The 15,522-nt window shown below is 41.0% G+C and overlaps 1 protein-coding gene across 2 annotated transcripts in view; it reads right to left on the bottom strand.

Annotated features, from left to right (window-relative positions):
* Positions 1-2,199: 2,199 nt before the first annotated feature.
* The window catches only part of RIOK1 (RIO kinase 1), a 28,442-nt gene continuing 15,119 nt past the window's right edge, over positions 2,200-15,522 (bottom strand). For both annotated transcript variants that reach the window (XM_032341052.1, XM_032341053.1), the window contains exons 12-17: positions 13,434-13,540; positions 10,909-10,974; positions 7,694-7,813; positions 6,823-6,876; positions 4,657-4,809; positions 2,200-3,803 (exon numbers count right to left, since the gene is read on the bottom strand). In XM_032341052.1, coding sequence (XP_032196943.1) covers positions 3,693-3,803; positions 4,657-4,809; positions 6,823-6,876; positions 7,694-7,813; positions 10,909-10,974; positions 13,434-13,540 — 611 coding nt within the window. In that variant the 3' untranslated portion in view covers positions 2,200-3,692. The remainder of the gene's footprint in view (positions 3,804-4,656; positions 4,810-6,822; positions 6,877-7,693; positions 7,814-10,908; positions 10,975-13,433; positions 13,541-15,522) is intronic.

Genomic DNA, 15,522 nt, shown 5'->3' with positions numbered 1-15,522 from the left:
CGGCCTGCCAGCACTCAAAGCAGGATGTAGAGTGATGCAGAAAATGAAGGAAAGGAAAGCCAAAAACCAGTCAAGAATTCCATCAATTCAAGTTTTGGTTCCCCACATTCAAGTCCAGAGGTTTCCACACCACTGTCAACGGGGACTGAGATCTCTGGAGGACATAGATGCAAGAAAGGCATCTTCTCCTTTGGAAACTAGCTTAAATGATTTGATACCCTGTACTACAATTTCCCCTGGGACAATTTTTTTTTTAATTTTATTTATTTATCTGTCAGAAAGAGAAGAGAGAGAGAGGGAGCGCACAAGCAGAGGGAGAAGCAGGCTCCCTGCTGAGCAAGGGAGCCCAATGTGGGATTCCATCTCAGGAACCTGGGATTAAGATCTGAGCCAAAGGCAGATGCTTAACCAACTGAGCTACCCCGGCGTCCCTCCCTGGGACATTTATAAAAGCCTTTTTATCCAAGGCAACATAAACTCAAAGGCTATGGAAGTTAAAAACTGCAAGCAAAATGTAGGGAGTGTGATAACTCAATCTGATTGGAGACAAAACATAAAGAGCTCCTGCTTCCTGATTGCCCACGGCTGAAAACTGTGTCCATCTGATGTGGTCGCCAAACATCTTCCTAGGAAACTAAACTTGGAGAAGCTGCTGATCCATGCAACTCTTTCATCATCAAAAAGTAACCCCCAGAAATCAAGGCAGAGTTCTGAATGGGCATAGTCTCTACTTATTATGTACAAACAATGAAAAGTTAGAGAACCTGTCAAGCTTTTGAAAATGAAAGGATTTTAATGTCCTCATTTGGAGTCATGACATTGGAGTTATCCTGAAACTGAACGTTTACCAGCTTTTAGAAGAATTTTTTTTCAACTCTTCATTTTCTGAGCCAAAAGATTAATGAAATCATAGCCACAAAACGGGATGGGCCTGCTACCAAGAAACAGCAAGCTGCTTGCACTGAATTCAAAAGAACATTCATGAGAAGAAGAGATGGTCTCAAACAACTTAGTACCAAACCATAGCGTTTTCCAACCTCTTGAGTCCATCTCCATTGAGCAGAGATAAAGCAGAAGGAAACCTGACAGCAGCCCAGAACCCTGGGTTCCCATTTGGTCAGACTGAGGCAAAAAGCTGCCACAGTCCATGTCTCTTCGCTGCAAGGCCACGCTCAGATGCTGGGGCGGTGGAAGTTCTGTGCCCAAACTGCTCTAGCAAAGGAAGAAGGACAACTGGAGCGGCACAGGTGAGAGCTGTGATTTTGTGCTTTAAAGAAATGGCCCCAATTTCTCACAGTAAACAGAAACACATTATGTGGAAGGATTAAATATCAACAAAATAGGACAGGAAATCAGACACATTGACAAGCTACAAAGTTATGCCCCAGCCTTTGAGTCAAGACCCAAACCCCACATCCCCAGATGGAAGGTAACTGTACCAATAATGAAAATAATGAATCCGTGGGCACTTCAGACCTGTCAAGCACTCAAAATTCAACTGCAGTCAAAGTCAGCAAGTAGCCCTCTAAATTTGCTTAAGAAGAGGCTCCTTCTTCCAAGCCTTTGGGTGAGAAAGACAGGAATGGGGAAACACGGTTTCAAACACATTTGCCAAGAATATCAGCAGTGGTTACTGGTCAGTACAGCCTGCGGCCCTGAATCCAAACAAGGAAACGGACTATCAGCAAGACAGTTACCGGAAGAATGTTCCTCAAATTAGAATCCCCCAACAGTCCCAAATTTGGGGGTCTTACAAGCCACTTCCTCCCCGCAGCAATGCCAATGAGAGAATGTATTGTTCCGGTTATCTTGCTAACACTACTTCTGCCAAGGAGACATTGATTCCAAATTCTGTAACTGTATTAGATTCAGAAAAAGAGAGCACTGAGGAGCTTGACCCCCCCAAACACACCGTGTCCGAGAGTAAGATCAAACACGTGCGAGAAAAGGAAGATCCTGAAGATAAAAACCCGAACACGTACAGGATTGCTAAGTCAGTTTCTCTCTGGCTAACTGTAGGCTATTTCAGAGGGGCTACTGTTGTAGCCCCAAATTTACATTTTGGATTTTGAACTTTTTTAAAGTCAGGAGGGGAGGAGAATATGAACAATAATAAGTACGACCTAAAATTTTAAAAGCTCTGATCGTGCCCTGCCCTCCCCTAGTAGCCCACCAACAGTAAAACCACCAGGTGCAAGCTTCAGTTTCAGGGAAACTCAATTTATTTGTAGCAATTGTTTCTGATGCAAGGGCTAAAGTAGACATTTCCAATAGGAAATATACGATAAGAAAAATTAAAAGTTGATCATTTCTTTGGACTTCCGTGCTCTGCTGCAATGGAAGCTTACCACCAATCCTGCCCCAGCCACATAGCTTCCCAGCACCGGAAGTGACAACTGCGGTAGTCTCGCAGTCGCGTGGGTCATAAACCCTGACACCGTCCCTCAGTCATATGCCTCCCATATTCCCTTAGCGCATCCAGTTCACTCCACTCTGTTAAACCTAGAATCACGCCCCTGCTACCTAGAATCATGTCCCTGCTACCCTGACAACGGAGCCATCGCCAGCTCGCACGTGCGTTACTATAGTAACCGACCAGTCTCCCACCCTCACTTCCGACTCAGGCCCCCACCAAGGCCAGAGAGCAAGAGCCTTCCAAAACACAAGTCAGAGCATATCATTCCTCTGCTCGAAACCCTCTAAGAGCCTCGCACCACCTGATCTCTTTCTCAGTTACGGGAATCTCTTGTTTCTGGAACATTTCAGGCACACTTCTGCCTTGGGGGCTTCACACTTGTTTGCTTGGCCCGGAACAATCCTCTCTCCTGACAAGCACATGACTCACGTTCTCCAAGTATTTGCTCGAATGTAGCTGCTCGGTGCGGCCTGTTTTTCAACTGCAAACTCCCACCTCCCCAGCATTCGCTCTGTTCAGCATTATTTCTCACCACAGAATTTAACCCCTACTGATATTGTCTTTTTTACTTATCTGTTGAATGTCTTGCTTTCAAAATGTAAAGTACCTGAAGGTGGTAATTTTTCAGTTTGTTTCCTGCTGTATCCCTAGCTCCTAAAACACTCAAATATTCGATGAATGAGCAAACAGGCCAAAGAGCCGATGTGAAACAGCTCATGTACTGCGATGTCTTCACTCAAGAGAGTAATAAAGGCGATGAGTAAGGGCATCCCAAACGAGCAACAGCACAGAGTCCCAGTGGATGATGACATCAAGAGCCAACTGAATCCTCTTACAGGCGAAACTCTCTTCTATAGAAACTGTAGCCCTGGGATCAGAGGATTTCAGATGGGTCCCTGGTAGGTACGAGCAAAGCGAAACGATCTGTCCAAGTCTGTCCAGAGTGCCTTGACATTTACGTTTAGACTACGGATGCTGCTCACATTTAAACATTCATGAGGCTTCCAAAAACATATTGCAGGAGAAAAAAATACATATAAAAATAAAATTATATAAAGCTCTTCATTAAAACAGTAGTTTAAATAAATCCTGTCAGTACCACCCGGAGGCAGTGAGAGGCTCTAGAGAGGAGAGCTTAGAGCTTGTTACGTGATTACATGAGAACACGTGACCCCGTCTTCACGACACCGCCGTGAGAACCCCTTCCAGACGCAGCTCATCGTGCGGGCAGGAAAAGCGACTGATGGAAGATTATTCTATGTCTCGAGTTCTCGTTCTATTTGCCCTTTTTCATCTTGGCTGTCTTCTCCTTTCTTTTTTTCACATGCTTTGGAATTTTGTTTTTTCTTTTCTCTCTCTGGGCTTCCTTGACCATCTTTTTTCTTTCCTGTAAAACAAAACAAAACAAAATAAAAAAAGAAAGGAACCTGCAGATTTCATTCAAGAGTATTCATTTTACTATTACAACTAAGTAAGAAGATATATATGAAAGGATAAACGTGAGTATAACAGGAAAGATGAAAATAATTAGGATGGGGCGGTACAGTTTGGTTCCAGATTTGTCTCTAGGGTTTCTTAATAGAAATTTGAAGAGTGCCCAACAGAAATATCTGGGAGGACTATTAAAGTTTGCAGCTATTTCTTCACAAGCTTCATATTCTAATAGAAATAAAGGTTGGAAAGAGACAAAGTATTTGCAATAGACAAAGAGAGAAAATGTGAGCATTAACTTGGGTATGTCTCTCAGAAGTTTTAGGGACCAGAACACTGTAGAGTTTAAAGGCTTAAGCTAAGAATGAACAGGAACATTTAGACAGCAATCATGTATCATTCGTCTCATGCCGATGGCTAAGAGTGGAATCAGTCTTTTAGATTCTGGAAATACCGGCTTAGTTGCAAATCCCCTGCAAAACAGCCGTTCAGTATTTCACTACGAGACAACTCCAACATCAGTTGTGTTTCAAGTGAATGACAATCATTCCTAATCAATGAATTCAGTGTGTCCTCTCTCCAGGCAGTGCCCGGGGAGCTCCTAACAGAAGCCCAATCTCCACACGATGTGACCTCCAAAGGCAAAGCTCACACGTAGAAACTAGCACTACAACTACAAGTACTTACTGATCAATAATGTTTCCAGCCATTACAATCTACTAATCTAATCATCTAATCTTGAGCACAGATATATGAAACTGGCTTTGCTGCTATGCTGAAAAACAAGAGAAATTCCATCCTCGGCTCACCTTTTTATCAACTTCGGTGTCAACATTGGGTTTCCTGGAGCAGGCCTGGTCTTCCTGCTCTTCAGCCTCTGTGTCAGAACACTCAGAGCTTCTAGCATCTTCTGAATCGGAACAAGCCTCTCCCTTAGCCTGATTGTCTAGAAGGGCAGGGACCTTGAAAATATTACAAAACCACGTTACTCTAAACCACTATTGTCCAAAGCGTTAATGCTAGAATTCAGATTTTTCAGCCTTCCAGTTATACGGTGAACAACCACAACCTGTACTGAAACATCGAGAACAACAAAATCGACATCAGAGAGGAAGCGAGGAAGCGGCACATCGAGTGAGGCTCCAGAACACACCCAGATGAAGGAACCGGGGCTTCACGGGGTGACCCAGATCAGCGACAGAACTGAGCTGCGGTTTGGAAGGATGAAAAATACAGATAGAAGTGAAGAAATAAAGATTTATTTGGATAACTTCACAGCTGTTTTCCTATGAACTGAATTTCAAGCAACACTTACTATTAATCTAATCAAGAAGGAAAACAATATTTAAATAAGAGAAATTTGTGCTTTTTCTCCCCGAGGAAGTTTAGCAGTTTTTAAACGAGCAGGAACCATTTTTTAAAAAAGATTTTCCTTTTATAAGAAAAAATGATTTTTAAAAGGCAATTGTACAGAAAGGTTTTCTAGCCAGTTTTCACAAAACCTTCATGGGCTGGAATTCAAGGACCACCCCATAGCACTTACTAGATGTAACACATACCGAACGTGTGAGTTTTCCTAATTCAATTCTTCCAAAAACAAAGACACAGTAAATTTTTGAAAAGCAAACTATGATCCTTCATATTTAAGCCTTTAATTAAGAATATTAAAATAGGGGGCGCCTGGGTGGCTCAGTGGGTTAAAGCCTCTGCCTTTGGCTCAGGTCATGATCCCAGGATCCTAGGATCAAGCCCCACATCGGGCTCTCTGCTCCACGGGGAGCCTGCTTCTCCCTCCCCCTTTGCCTGCTTCTCTGCCTACTTGTGATCTCTCTCTGCGAAATAAATAAATAAAATCTTAAAAACAAAAAAAGAATATTAAAATAGGTTCGCCTGGGTGGCTGAGTCATTTCAATGTCTGCCTCTTGATCGCAGCTCAGGTTTTGATCTCAGATGAGTTCGAGCCCCACAATGGGCTCCATGTTGGGTGTGGAGACTTTCTTTAAAAGATTTTATTTATTTACTTGGGAGAGAGAGAGTGAGACAGTGAGGGGGAGAGAGAGAGAGAGAATGAGTATAAGCAGAGGAAGGGTGAACGGAGGGGCAGAGGCAGAGGGAGAAGCAGGCTCCCTGCTGAGCAGGGAACTCAACTTAGGACTTGATTCCAGGACCCTAGGATCATGACTTGAGCCGAAGGCAGATGCTTAACCAACTGAACCACCCAGGCACCCCACATGGAGCCTATTTAAAAAACAAAACAAAACATTAAAATAAGCAAAAAGTGCCTTTATTTTTGCTTATATTAGTTAATCCACACAATTCTAAAAATGTAAAGCAAAACAAGATTGTTTCAAGAAAAAACACTACAGGAATCCAGAACTGTAAGACTGCTAAACCCGTGAGAATGGTCTGCAACAGGTTTTATACTAGTAGGAGACCAGATTCCCTTGTTGTTGTTAACTGTGAAAACATCAAGAAACACCTGGTTATCATTAAACATTCCATAAATAAAGACCAGGATATAAAAAGTATCAATGCCTCAGCAACAAAAACAGAACAATTGAGAGACAGAAATAAACCACAAATTCCTATAATTCACTTTTATAGTTAAGAAAAAAAGTGAACACAGGGCACCTGGGCGGCTCAGTGGGTTAAGGCTCTGCCTTTGGCTCAGGTCATAATCTCAAGGTCCTGGTATCGAGGCCCGCATTGGGCTCTCTGCTCAGCAGGGAGCCTGCTTCCCCCTCCCCCTCTGCCTGCCTCTCTGACTACTTGTGATTTCTCTCTCTGTCAAATAAATAAATAAAATCTAAAAAAAAAAAAAAGTGAACACAAATACAGCATTTCTGAAAATGCCCATAAACTTCGAAAGTATCTATAATAGTAATACTATTGTTAGTTTAATTCTAGCATGCAGTAGCTTTTATATGCTTCCAGAGGGTATTTGTGTAAATGAGGAGCAACACAAGTTCTTATACCTTCTGAACTCCAGACAGATCTTTCTTCAATCCTGTAACCGTCTGGTACAGAATCTTAAAACAGGAAAGACAAAAAGAAGAATCAACATAAAGCTAGACAGTGAAAAACACACACTGCAATATTACAAGTGAACACTGTGGGCTCATAATCTTCTGTGATTATTAAAAGGTGCTTAAATTTATCCCCTGGCTAACACAGCAAGTTCACAGTGTGGTGTATCATTCTTGCCCACCAAGCATATAGGCATGAGCAACGGCCCACAGCCCACCCACAGCCTGACGGTTTTTACAAATGAACGTCTGCAACCAATTTTATAATAGAAAATTCTAACTTTGATTCTCAATTAAATGGAATGAATGTATTCTCCTCCCCCAAATAACTCCATTCTTCGCTCAGTATTCGGAATCATGAAAAGCTGTATTCAATTATTATTAAAGGACTTTTAATTTCATCAATTTTTGGAGAAAATTTTTTTCTTATCTTATAATGACCTATATAATAGCCTCAGTTTTGCTTCTTAGCCTGCAAAGTCTAAAATATTTACTATCTGGCCTTTCCACAGGAAGAAATGTTGCAAACCTTAAAATATGTATGTTAATGGACCTAGTGTAATAATTATTTACAGCCCAGACTTTACACAGATCTTCCATTTTCTGCAAATATAGTCTGTTGGACTCAAATGTGCCATTTTCTTTCACAAATACCAGTGAATTCCCTTTACATCCAATGTGCACAGAGGATCTATTAATGCAAAAGGAAACAGCCATCTCAGTAGACCAGAAGCCAAGATTCAAGATGGCAGGTGTGGGATAGGAACTTCCTCTATAAATCTGCTTAAAGATAAATCTACGTACAAACTAAGCTACTCACATTGTCTTGTTGGGCATTCATGGCCATGTCCTCTTCCTTCAATTTCATCATGATATCCATATCCCTTTCATAATTCTTTACTTCATTCAAGGTTCTAGGAATATATGCTCGCTTAAACACCTGACAGAGAAAAGGAACATCAAAATGGTTATTTACACGCTTCTCTCATTCCCTGAGCATCCCACCCCCACCCCATCAGAGCAGTCCGTCACCATCTATAGCACTGATTCTCAGCCAGGCTCTCTGCACACATGGGCATTGCTGTGTGGTATCCCAAAAAGACTTTGTTACTAATAATGAAACTGAAATGAAATGATTTGAAGTGCCCTCTTTCCCCTCGTGTGCATTCCCAAAAGCTTTTGAGTAGGAAAGAAAGGAATGGAGCTGCAGTTAGCAAGTACTGCCCTGGCCATGCCTTACAAAGGAACATGTTCTTACATGGAAATCTCACCTACTATAGTGAAAATTCACAAGTGCTGATAAATACAGGGTGCCTTATATTCATCCATCACACTAACAGTCTGAGAACTTTTGATAAAAAGTCCACTATAGGGGCACCTGGGTGGCACAGTTGGTTTAAAGATGGACTCCTGGCTTCAGATAAGGTCATGATCTCAGGGTCCTGAGATCCTTTTATATGTCGGGCTCTGTGCTTAGTGTGCAGTCTGCTTGAAATTCTGTCTCCCTCTCCCTTGCCCCTCCCAATTGTTCTCTCCATCTCTCAAACAAATAAATAAATCTCTAAAAAATACCCTGATCCCCAAGATTAAAATAATTTTCTTTTTCACCTCAAATAAATACTTAAAGTCTACAATGGTACCAAAATCAACATTTAAATCATTTAAAAATTCACATTTGTGTACGGAAATGGGCTTTTCCTTCTTGAATCATGTTTCAATGGGTTCTTTAAAAATGTTCTCTATCTGAAGCGTGATATGCCCTAATTTCAAATTACACTGCAAAGCTATAATAAGGGACACCTGGGTGGCGCAGTCAGTTAAACGTCTGCCTTCAGCTTCGGTCGTGATCCCAGGGTCCTGGGGTCGAGTCCTCCATCGGGACCCCTGCTCCACAAGGAGCCTGCTTCTCCCTCTGCCTGTCACCCCTCCCAACTCCCCTGCTTGTACTCTTGTGCTCTCTGTCTCTCTCCCTCTCTCTTGCTCACTATTTGGTAATCTTGCTGGCCCTCTGGTAAATAAATAAATAAAATATATTTTTTTTAAAGTTGTAATAATCGAAACAGCACATAGGACTAGCACAAAAACAGACATGTAGATCAATGGAACAGAATAAAGAGCCCAGAAATAAGCCCATGCATATATGGTCAATTAATTTACAACAAGGGGATATGAACATATAACGGGAATGGACAGTATCTTCAGTAAATGGTACTGGGAAAACTGGACTGCCACATGCAAAAGAATGAAACTGGACGGCTATCTTACAAACAAAAATAAACTCACAAAAGAGCAAAAACCTAAATGTAAGACCTAACACTTTAAAATTTCTAAAAGAAAACAAAGACAGTAAACTTAAACACAGTCTTAGTAGTATTTTTTTGGACCTTTCTCCTCAGACAAGGGCAACAAAAGCAAAAATAAGCAAACGGGGCTACATCAAACTAAAAACCTTTTCACAGCAAATGAAACCATCCACAAAATGAAAAGACAAACTACCAAGTGGGAGAAGATAATTTGCAAGTGATGTATCTCATAGGGAGTTAATATCCAAAAGATATAAGGAACTCAAAAAACTCACCACCAAATAAATAAATCAATCAATAAATGATATAAAAAATGGGCACAGGACCCAAACAGAGATTTTCCCAGAGACATACAGATGGCCAACACACCCATGAAAACATGCTCAGCCTCACTGTAGAGATACAGATCTAAAGCACAATGAGAGATCACCTTGTACCAGTCAGAATGGCTATTATCAAAAAGAAGTAAGTGCTAGCAAAAATGTAGAGAAAAGAGAACGCCCATTCACTGCTGGAGGGAATGCAAAATGGTGTAGCCACTATGGAAAACCTTACAGAGGTTCCTCAAAATATTAAAAATACAACTACTGCTCTTGGGCGCCTGGGTGGCTCAGTGGGTTAAAAATACAACTACCACAAGATTCAGCAATTCTATTTCTGGGTGTTTATCCAGAGAAAACAAAAACACTAATTCGAAGAGATACATGCACCCCTATGGTCACTGCAATATTATTTACAATAGCCAAAGTAACGAAGAGCCCATTAATAAAGAAGTGTGTACACACACAAACACACACACACACACACACTAAAACATTACTCAGTCTTAAAGATGAGTGAAATCTTGCCATTTGTGACAACATGGTTGGAGCTCAGGTTATTACGTTTAGTGAAATAAGACCAAGAAAGACAAATATCATGTGATTTCACTTATATGTAGACTCTTTAAAAAAAAACAAATGAACAAACAAAACAGAAACAGGCTCAGAAAAACAGAACTGGCGGGTGCCAGATGGGGAGAGGACAGAGGAATGAGAAGGAGGTCAAGAGTGGAAACTTCTATGTCCTGGGACAGAGATGAAATCACCAAGAGTGACAGATCATCTCACAGCCATCTTCCCTTGGAAGCAAGTGCAACAACTGTGCTATTTAGTATATATGACTTGTGAATTTTCAGTCTCTCAGTTACAGTTACTCTATTTTAACTATTTTATTTTAAACTGATCACTACTTTTTATACAAATGTGTAAAAATATGATTGTCCTTATGTTTTGTTTTATAAAAAATACAATTTAATAAAAAAAAAGAGTATAAACCTCTAGGTTTAAGATAAATAAATCACAGGTATTTAAAACACAGCACAGGGAATATAGTCAGTAACATTATAATAATATATATGGTGACAGATGGTAACTAGACTACTCAGTAATGTACAGAAACGCCGAATCACCGTGCTGCACATCTGAAAGTGATACAATACCGTGCGTGAACTATTCTTCAAACAAATAAGTAAAGGTCTCCATCTAGGACAATGTGCTAATAGGCTGCTGAGTGGAATGATGTAATGAAATGTAATTTATCCAATTTGGTTCAGTTCAATTATGTACAAGGAAATAGTCTCATCATCTGAAAACAGCTTCTCTCTTAAAATCAAGTCCATGACCTAGCATGTCCTTCAAAAACAAAAACTCAAAAGCGTTTCCTGCGACTGTGGATAGATAATCCATCTTACCTCTTCATCCACATGCTCTTGGCTGGACCGTTCTTCCTTGGTCCTTTGAGATGCTATTTCCATGGCCTTGGAAAGAAGTCAAAAGTTACATTCCTTTATATTCGACCTACAGAAGATGCATCCATTTCTGTGTTTTAGTATAAACCTGCTCTCATCTTTCTCAGTTTCACCTCTCACTTCTGAGAAGAAGGACTCTGAGGCCTGGGGTGATACAGGTTGGCTCTCTCTGTCAAACCTCACCAAAAAGGCTGCTCTCAGCTCGAAGGTAACAGCACAAATCAAACTATTTAGCCTTGGGGAATCCCTACCCCTTTCCTCAAGAGTGAAACTGCCTAATTTTTTTTTTCAAGATTTTATTTATTTGAGAGAGAGTGCAGGGGGAGGGGCAAAGGAAAAGGGAGATGCAGATGCCCTGCTGGGCAGGGACCCTGGGACCAAGACCTGAGCCAAAGGGAGATGCTCAACTAACTGAGCCACCCAGGTGCTCCTAATATATATATATATATATTTTTTTTTTAAAGAAGTCTCCACACCCAGTGCAGGGGGTTGAATTCAAGACCCTATTTTTCCTAATTTTTAAATGATTAGCAAAAATATTTACTAAAGGACAACTGAGACCCAAAGAATGGAAGAACCACCCTTTAATTCTGTAGCAGTCAATGATGGGAATCAAAGAGGAAAAGTGGACTGTCCTCTAGTTTCGAGCATGTGTCTAACGGGGCAGAAAAATAAAATGCCAGAGGAATCTCTTTGAGCAGTGGCTGCAGCTAAGGTGACAAAGATTCTAGGAGAGTCTCTGGGCTTGGAAAACTGGAGATTTGTTCTTTCCTTGGAATACATAGAAAAAAAGGAAAGAATTGTACTAAGGTTTTTGTTTTTTTCATTCAGACACTAAAATTAATGCTAAAAAATTTAGGAATAAAAACGGTATGTATTTATTCAATTTACATACATAATTGCTTAGTGAGTGCGAGGTATAGATTTGGTACTGGGTAATACAGGAATCAGCCTGCTGCCCCTTATGGGCTCGCGGTCTAGCAGAGGGTGACAACATTAAAAAGAACTTAATAACAAGAGTGCCGGGTGGCTCAGTCTGTTAAATGTCTGACTCTTGATCTCAGCTCAGGTCTGGATCTCAGGGTTGTGAGTTCGAGCCCCAGCAGTGTGGAGCCTACTTAAAAAAAAGAGAAAAAAGGTGAAAAAAAAAAAGAACTTAATGTGAAGTGAGGCAGTTTGACCACTTCTACTACAGACTCACAAGATCTGGGAAATACATCTGTGGAAACAATGATTTCTGCTTGAGAAAATTCTGTGAAGAGAGCTCTAATGTGGCCAACAAGCAGGTGAAAAGATGCTCAATGTCACTCACCATCAAGGAAATGCAAATCAAAGCTATGATACTCCACACCTCACACCTGTGAGGACAGCTACTCTGAGAAAAGACCAATACAGGGCACCTGAGTGCCTCAGAGGCTCAGCGGGTTAAGCCTCTGCTTTCAGCTCAGGTCATGGTCTCAGGGTCCTGGGATCGAGCCCTGCAGTGGACTATCTGCTCAGTGGGGAGCTGCTTCCCCTTCTCTCTCTGCCTGCCTCTCTGCCTACTTGTGATCTCTCTCTCTGTCCAAAAACTAAAAAATAAAAAATAAAAAATAAAAAAAAAAAAAAGAACAACACAAAAACAAAACCAGAACACGGTGAGGATGTATGTGGAGAAACTGGAACCATCTGCACAGTGTTGGGCTGGAATATAAAATGGTTTCACTGCTAAGGAAGACAGGATGGCAGTTTCTCAAAAAAAGTAGAACAGAATTACCAGCTAATGCAGCAACTGCACTTTTGGGTATCACCCAAAGGAACTGAAAGCACGGTCTTAGAGACTGGTGCACCCACGTTCAGAGCGGCATTATTTGCAACACGCAAGGGGTATCAGAAGCACCCCCAGTGTCCGCTCAGACGGATGGGTGCACAGGTGTGGCTGTTCACCATGACTGAATCTTGAGGACACTATGCTAAGGGAAACAAGGAACCAGAAAAAGGAAACAAAACAGCATGATTCCACTTACGGGAGGTACTTAGAATAGACAACCTCACAGACAGAAAGCAGAAGGGGCTGGGAAAAGGGAGAAATGGGGAGTTAACATTGACTGGGTACGGAGTTTGTATTTTACAAGATGAAAAAGTTCTCATGACGGTTTTACACTATGTGCATTTCGCCACACTTGGAAAAGTTCTAGGATTCAAAAAGGCCTCTAAGAAACAAGGGAAAGACCAGAAGCCAAACAAGTTTCTCACTAAAGGTTCACGACCTTTGGTGGTCTATATGACCTTGCCCAATGCTTCAAGTCAAGAAACCTGGCTTTCCCACTGGCTCTTCACTGTACTTCTCATTCCCTATGTGTGAAATCAAAAGAAGGTCTCAAGAAGCTGTTGAAACGAACATACACTGAGCAGTCGGAGTCCCTGAGAAGTGCCACGTGAGCGCAAATTACTATTTTCTGTTCTTTCCTTTCCTCGCCCCACCTCACCTTTGAGAGGTAAGCGTCCATGTTCTCATGTGTGATGGACGGATCTGTGACAAATTCAAAGAGTTCCCGCACAGTCATCACGGCAACACCATGCTTCAGAAAGAAATCTGTTGGAAGGAAAACACAGTACAGCCTTAGGAGGAGAAAGATTATTATTCCAACTACTTTATGGAGAAACAAAGAGAGGAATAAAAATATACCATCTCCCGATCACAACTAACATCAAGGAAATAGAAACAATCATCAGAAGTTATTATCAACAGTTATATGCCAATAAGCTAAGCAACCTAGATGAAATGGATGCATTCCCAAAATTGAACCAGGAAGAAATTGACAACCTGAATAGACCAATATCTAGTAACGAGATTGAAGCAGTGATCAAAAACCTCCCAAAAAACAAGAGCCCAGGACCTGACAGATTCCCTGAGGAATTCTACCAAACTTTCAAAGAAGAAATATCACCTATTCTCCTGAAGCTGTTTCAAAAACTGAAGCAGAAGGAAAACTTCCAGACTCTTTCTATGAAGCCAGCATTACCCTGATCCCCAAACCAGGCAAAGACCCTACCAAAAAGGAGAATTTCAGAGCAATATCACTGATGAATATGGATGCTAAGATTCTCAACATGATCCTAGCAAACAGGATCCAACAGCACATTAAAAAGATTATCCACCATGACCAGGTGGGATTCATCCCTGGGCTACAAGGATGGTTCGACATTGGCAAATCAATCAATGTGATAGAACAAATTAATATGAGAAGAGAAAAGAACCACATGGTCCTCTCAATTGATGCAAAAAAAGCATTTGACAAAATCCAGCATCTGTTCCTGATTAAAACGCATCAAAGTATAGGGATAGAGGGAACATTCCTGAACTTCATCAAACCCATCTATGGAAGACCCACAGCAAATATCATCCTCAATGGGAAAAAGCTTGCAGCCTTCCCGTTGAGATCAGGAACATGACAAGGATGCCCACTCTCACCACTCTTGTTCAACATAGTATTAGAAGTCCTAGCAACAGCAATCAGACAACAAAGAGAAATAAAAGGTATCCAAATTGGCAATGAAGAAGTCAAACTCTCTCTCTGCAGATGACATGATTCTTTATATGGAAAACCCAAAAGACTCTACCCCCAAACTACTAGAACTCATACAGCAATTCAGCAACGTGGCAGGATACAAAGTCAATGTACAGAAATCAGTGGCTTTCTTATACACTAACAATGACAATACAGAAAGGGAAATTAGAGAATCGATTCCATTTACTATACCACCAAGAACCATAAGATACCTGGGAATAAACCTAACCAAAGAGGTAAAGGATCTGTACTTGAGGAACTACAGAACACTCATGAAAGAAATTGAAGAAGACACAAAAAGATGAAAGACCATTCCATGCTCTTGGATCGGAAGAATAAACACTGTTAAAATGTCTACACTGCCTAGAGCAATCTATACTTTTAATGCCATTCCGATCAAAATTCCACCGGTATTTTTCAAAGAGCTGAAGCAAATAATCCAAAAATTTGTATGGAATCAGAAGAGACCCAAAATCGCTAAGGAAATGTTGAAAAACAAAAATAAAACAGGGGGCATCACGCTACCTGATTTCAAGCTTTACTACAAAGCTGTGATCACCAAGACAGCATGGTACTGGCATAAAAGAAGACACACAGACCAGTGGAACAGAGTAGAGAGCCCACATATGGACCCTCAACTCTATGGGCAAATAATCTTCGACAAAACAGGAAAAAATATACAGTGGAAAAAAGATAGTCTCTTCAATAAATGGTGCTGGGAAAACTGGGCAGCTATATGTTAGAAGAATGAAACTCGACCATTCTCTTACACCGTACACAAAGATAAACTCAAAATGGATAAAAGACCTCAATGTGAGATAGGAATCCATCAGAATCCTAGAGGAGAACATAGGCAGTAATCTCTTCGATATCAGCCACAGCAACTTCTTTCAAGATATGTCTCCAAAGGCAAAGGAAACAAAAGCCAAAATAAACTTTTGGGACTTCATCAAAATCAAAAGCTTCTGCACAGCAAAGGAAACAGTCAAGAAAACAAAGAGGCAAC

The sequence above is a fragment of the Mustela erminea genome, chromosome 4, assembly GCF_009829155.1.
Source record: "Mustela erminea isolate mMusErm1 chromosome 4, mMusErm1.Pri, whole genome shotgun sequence".
In the NCBI taxonomy this organism is placed as follows: Eukaryota; Metazoa; Chordata; class Mammalia; order Carnivora; family Mustelidae; genus Mustela; species Mustela erminea.
The sequence above is the reverse complement of the archived record's forward strand: the minus strand, read 5'-3'. Positions and strand labels throughout refer to the sequence as shown.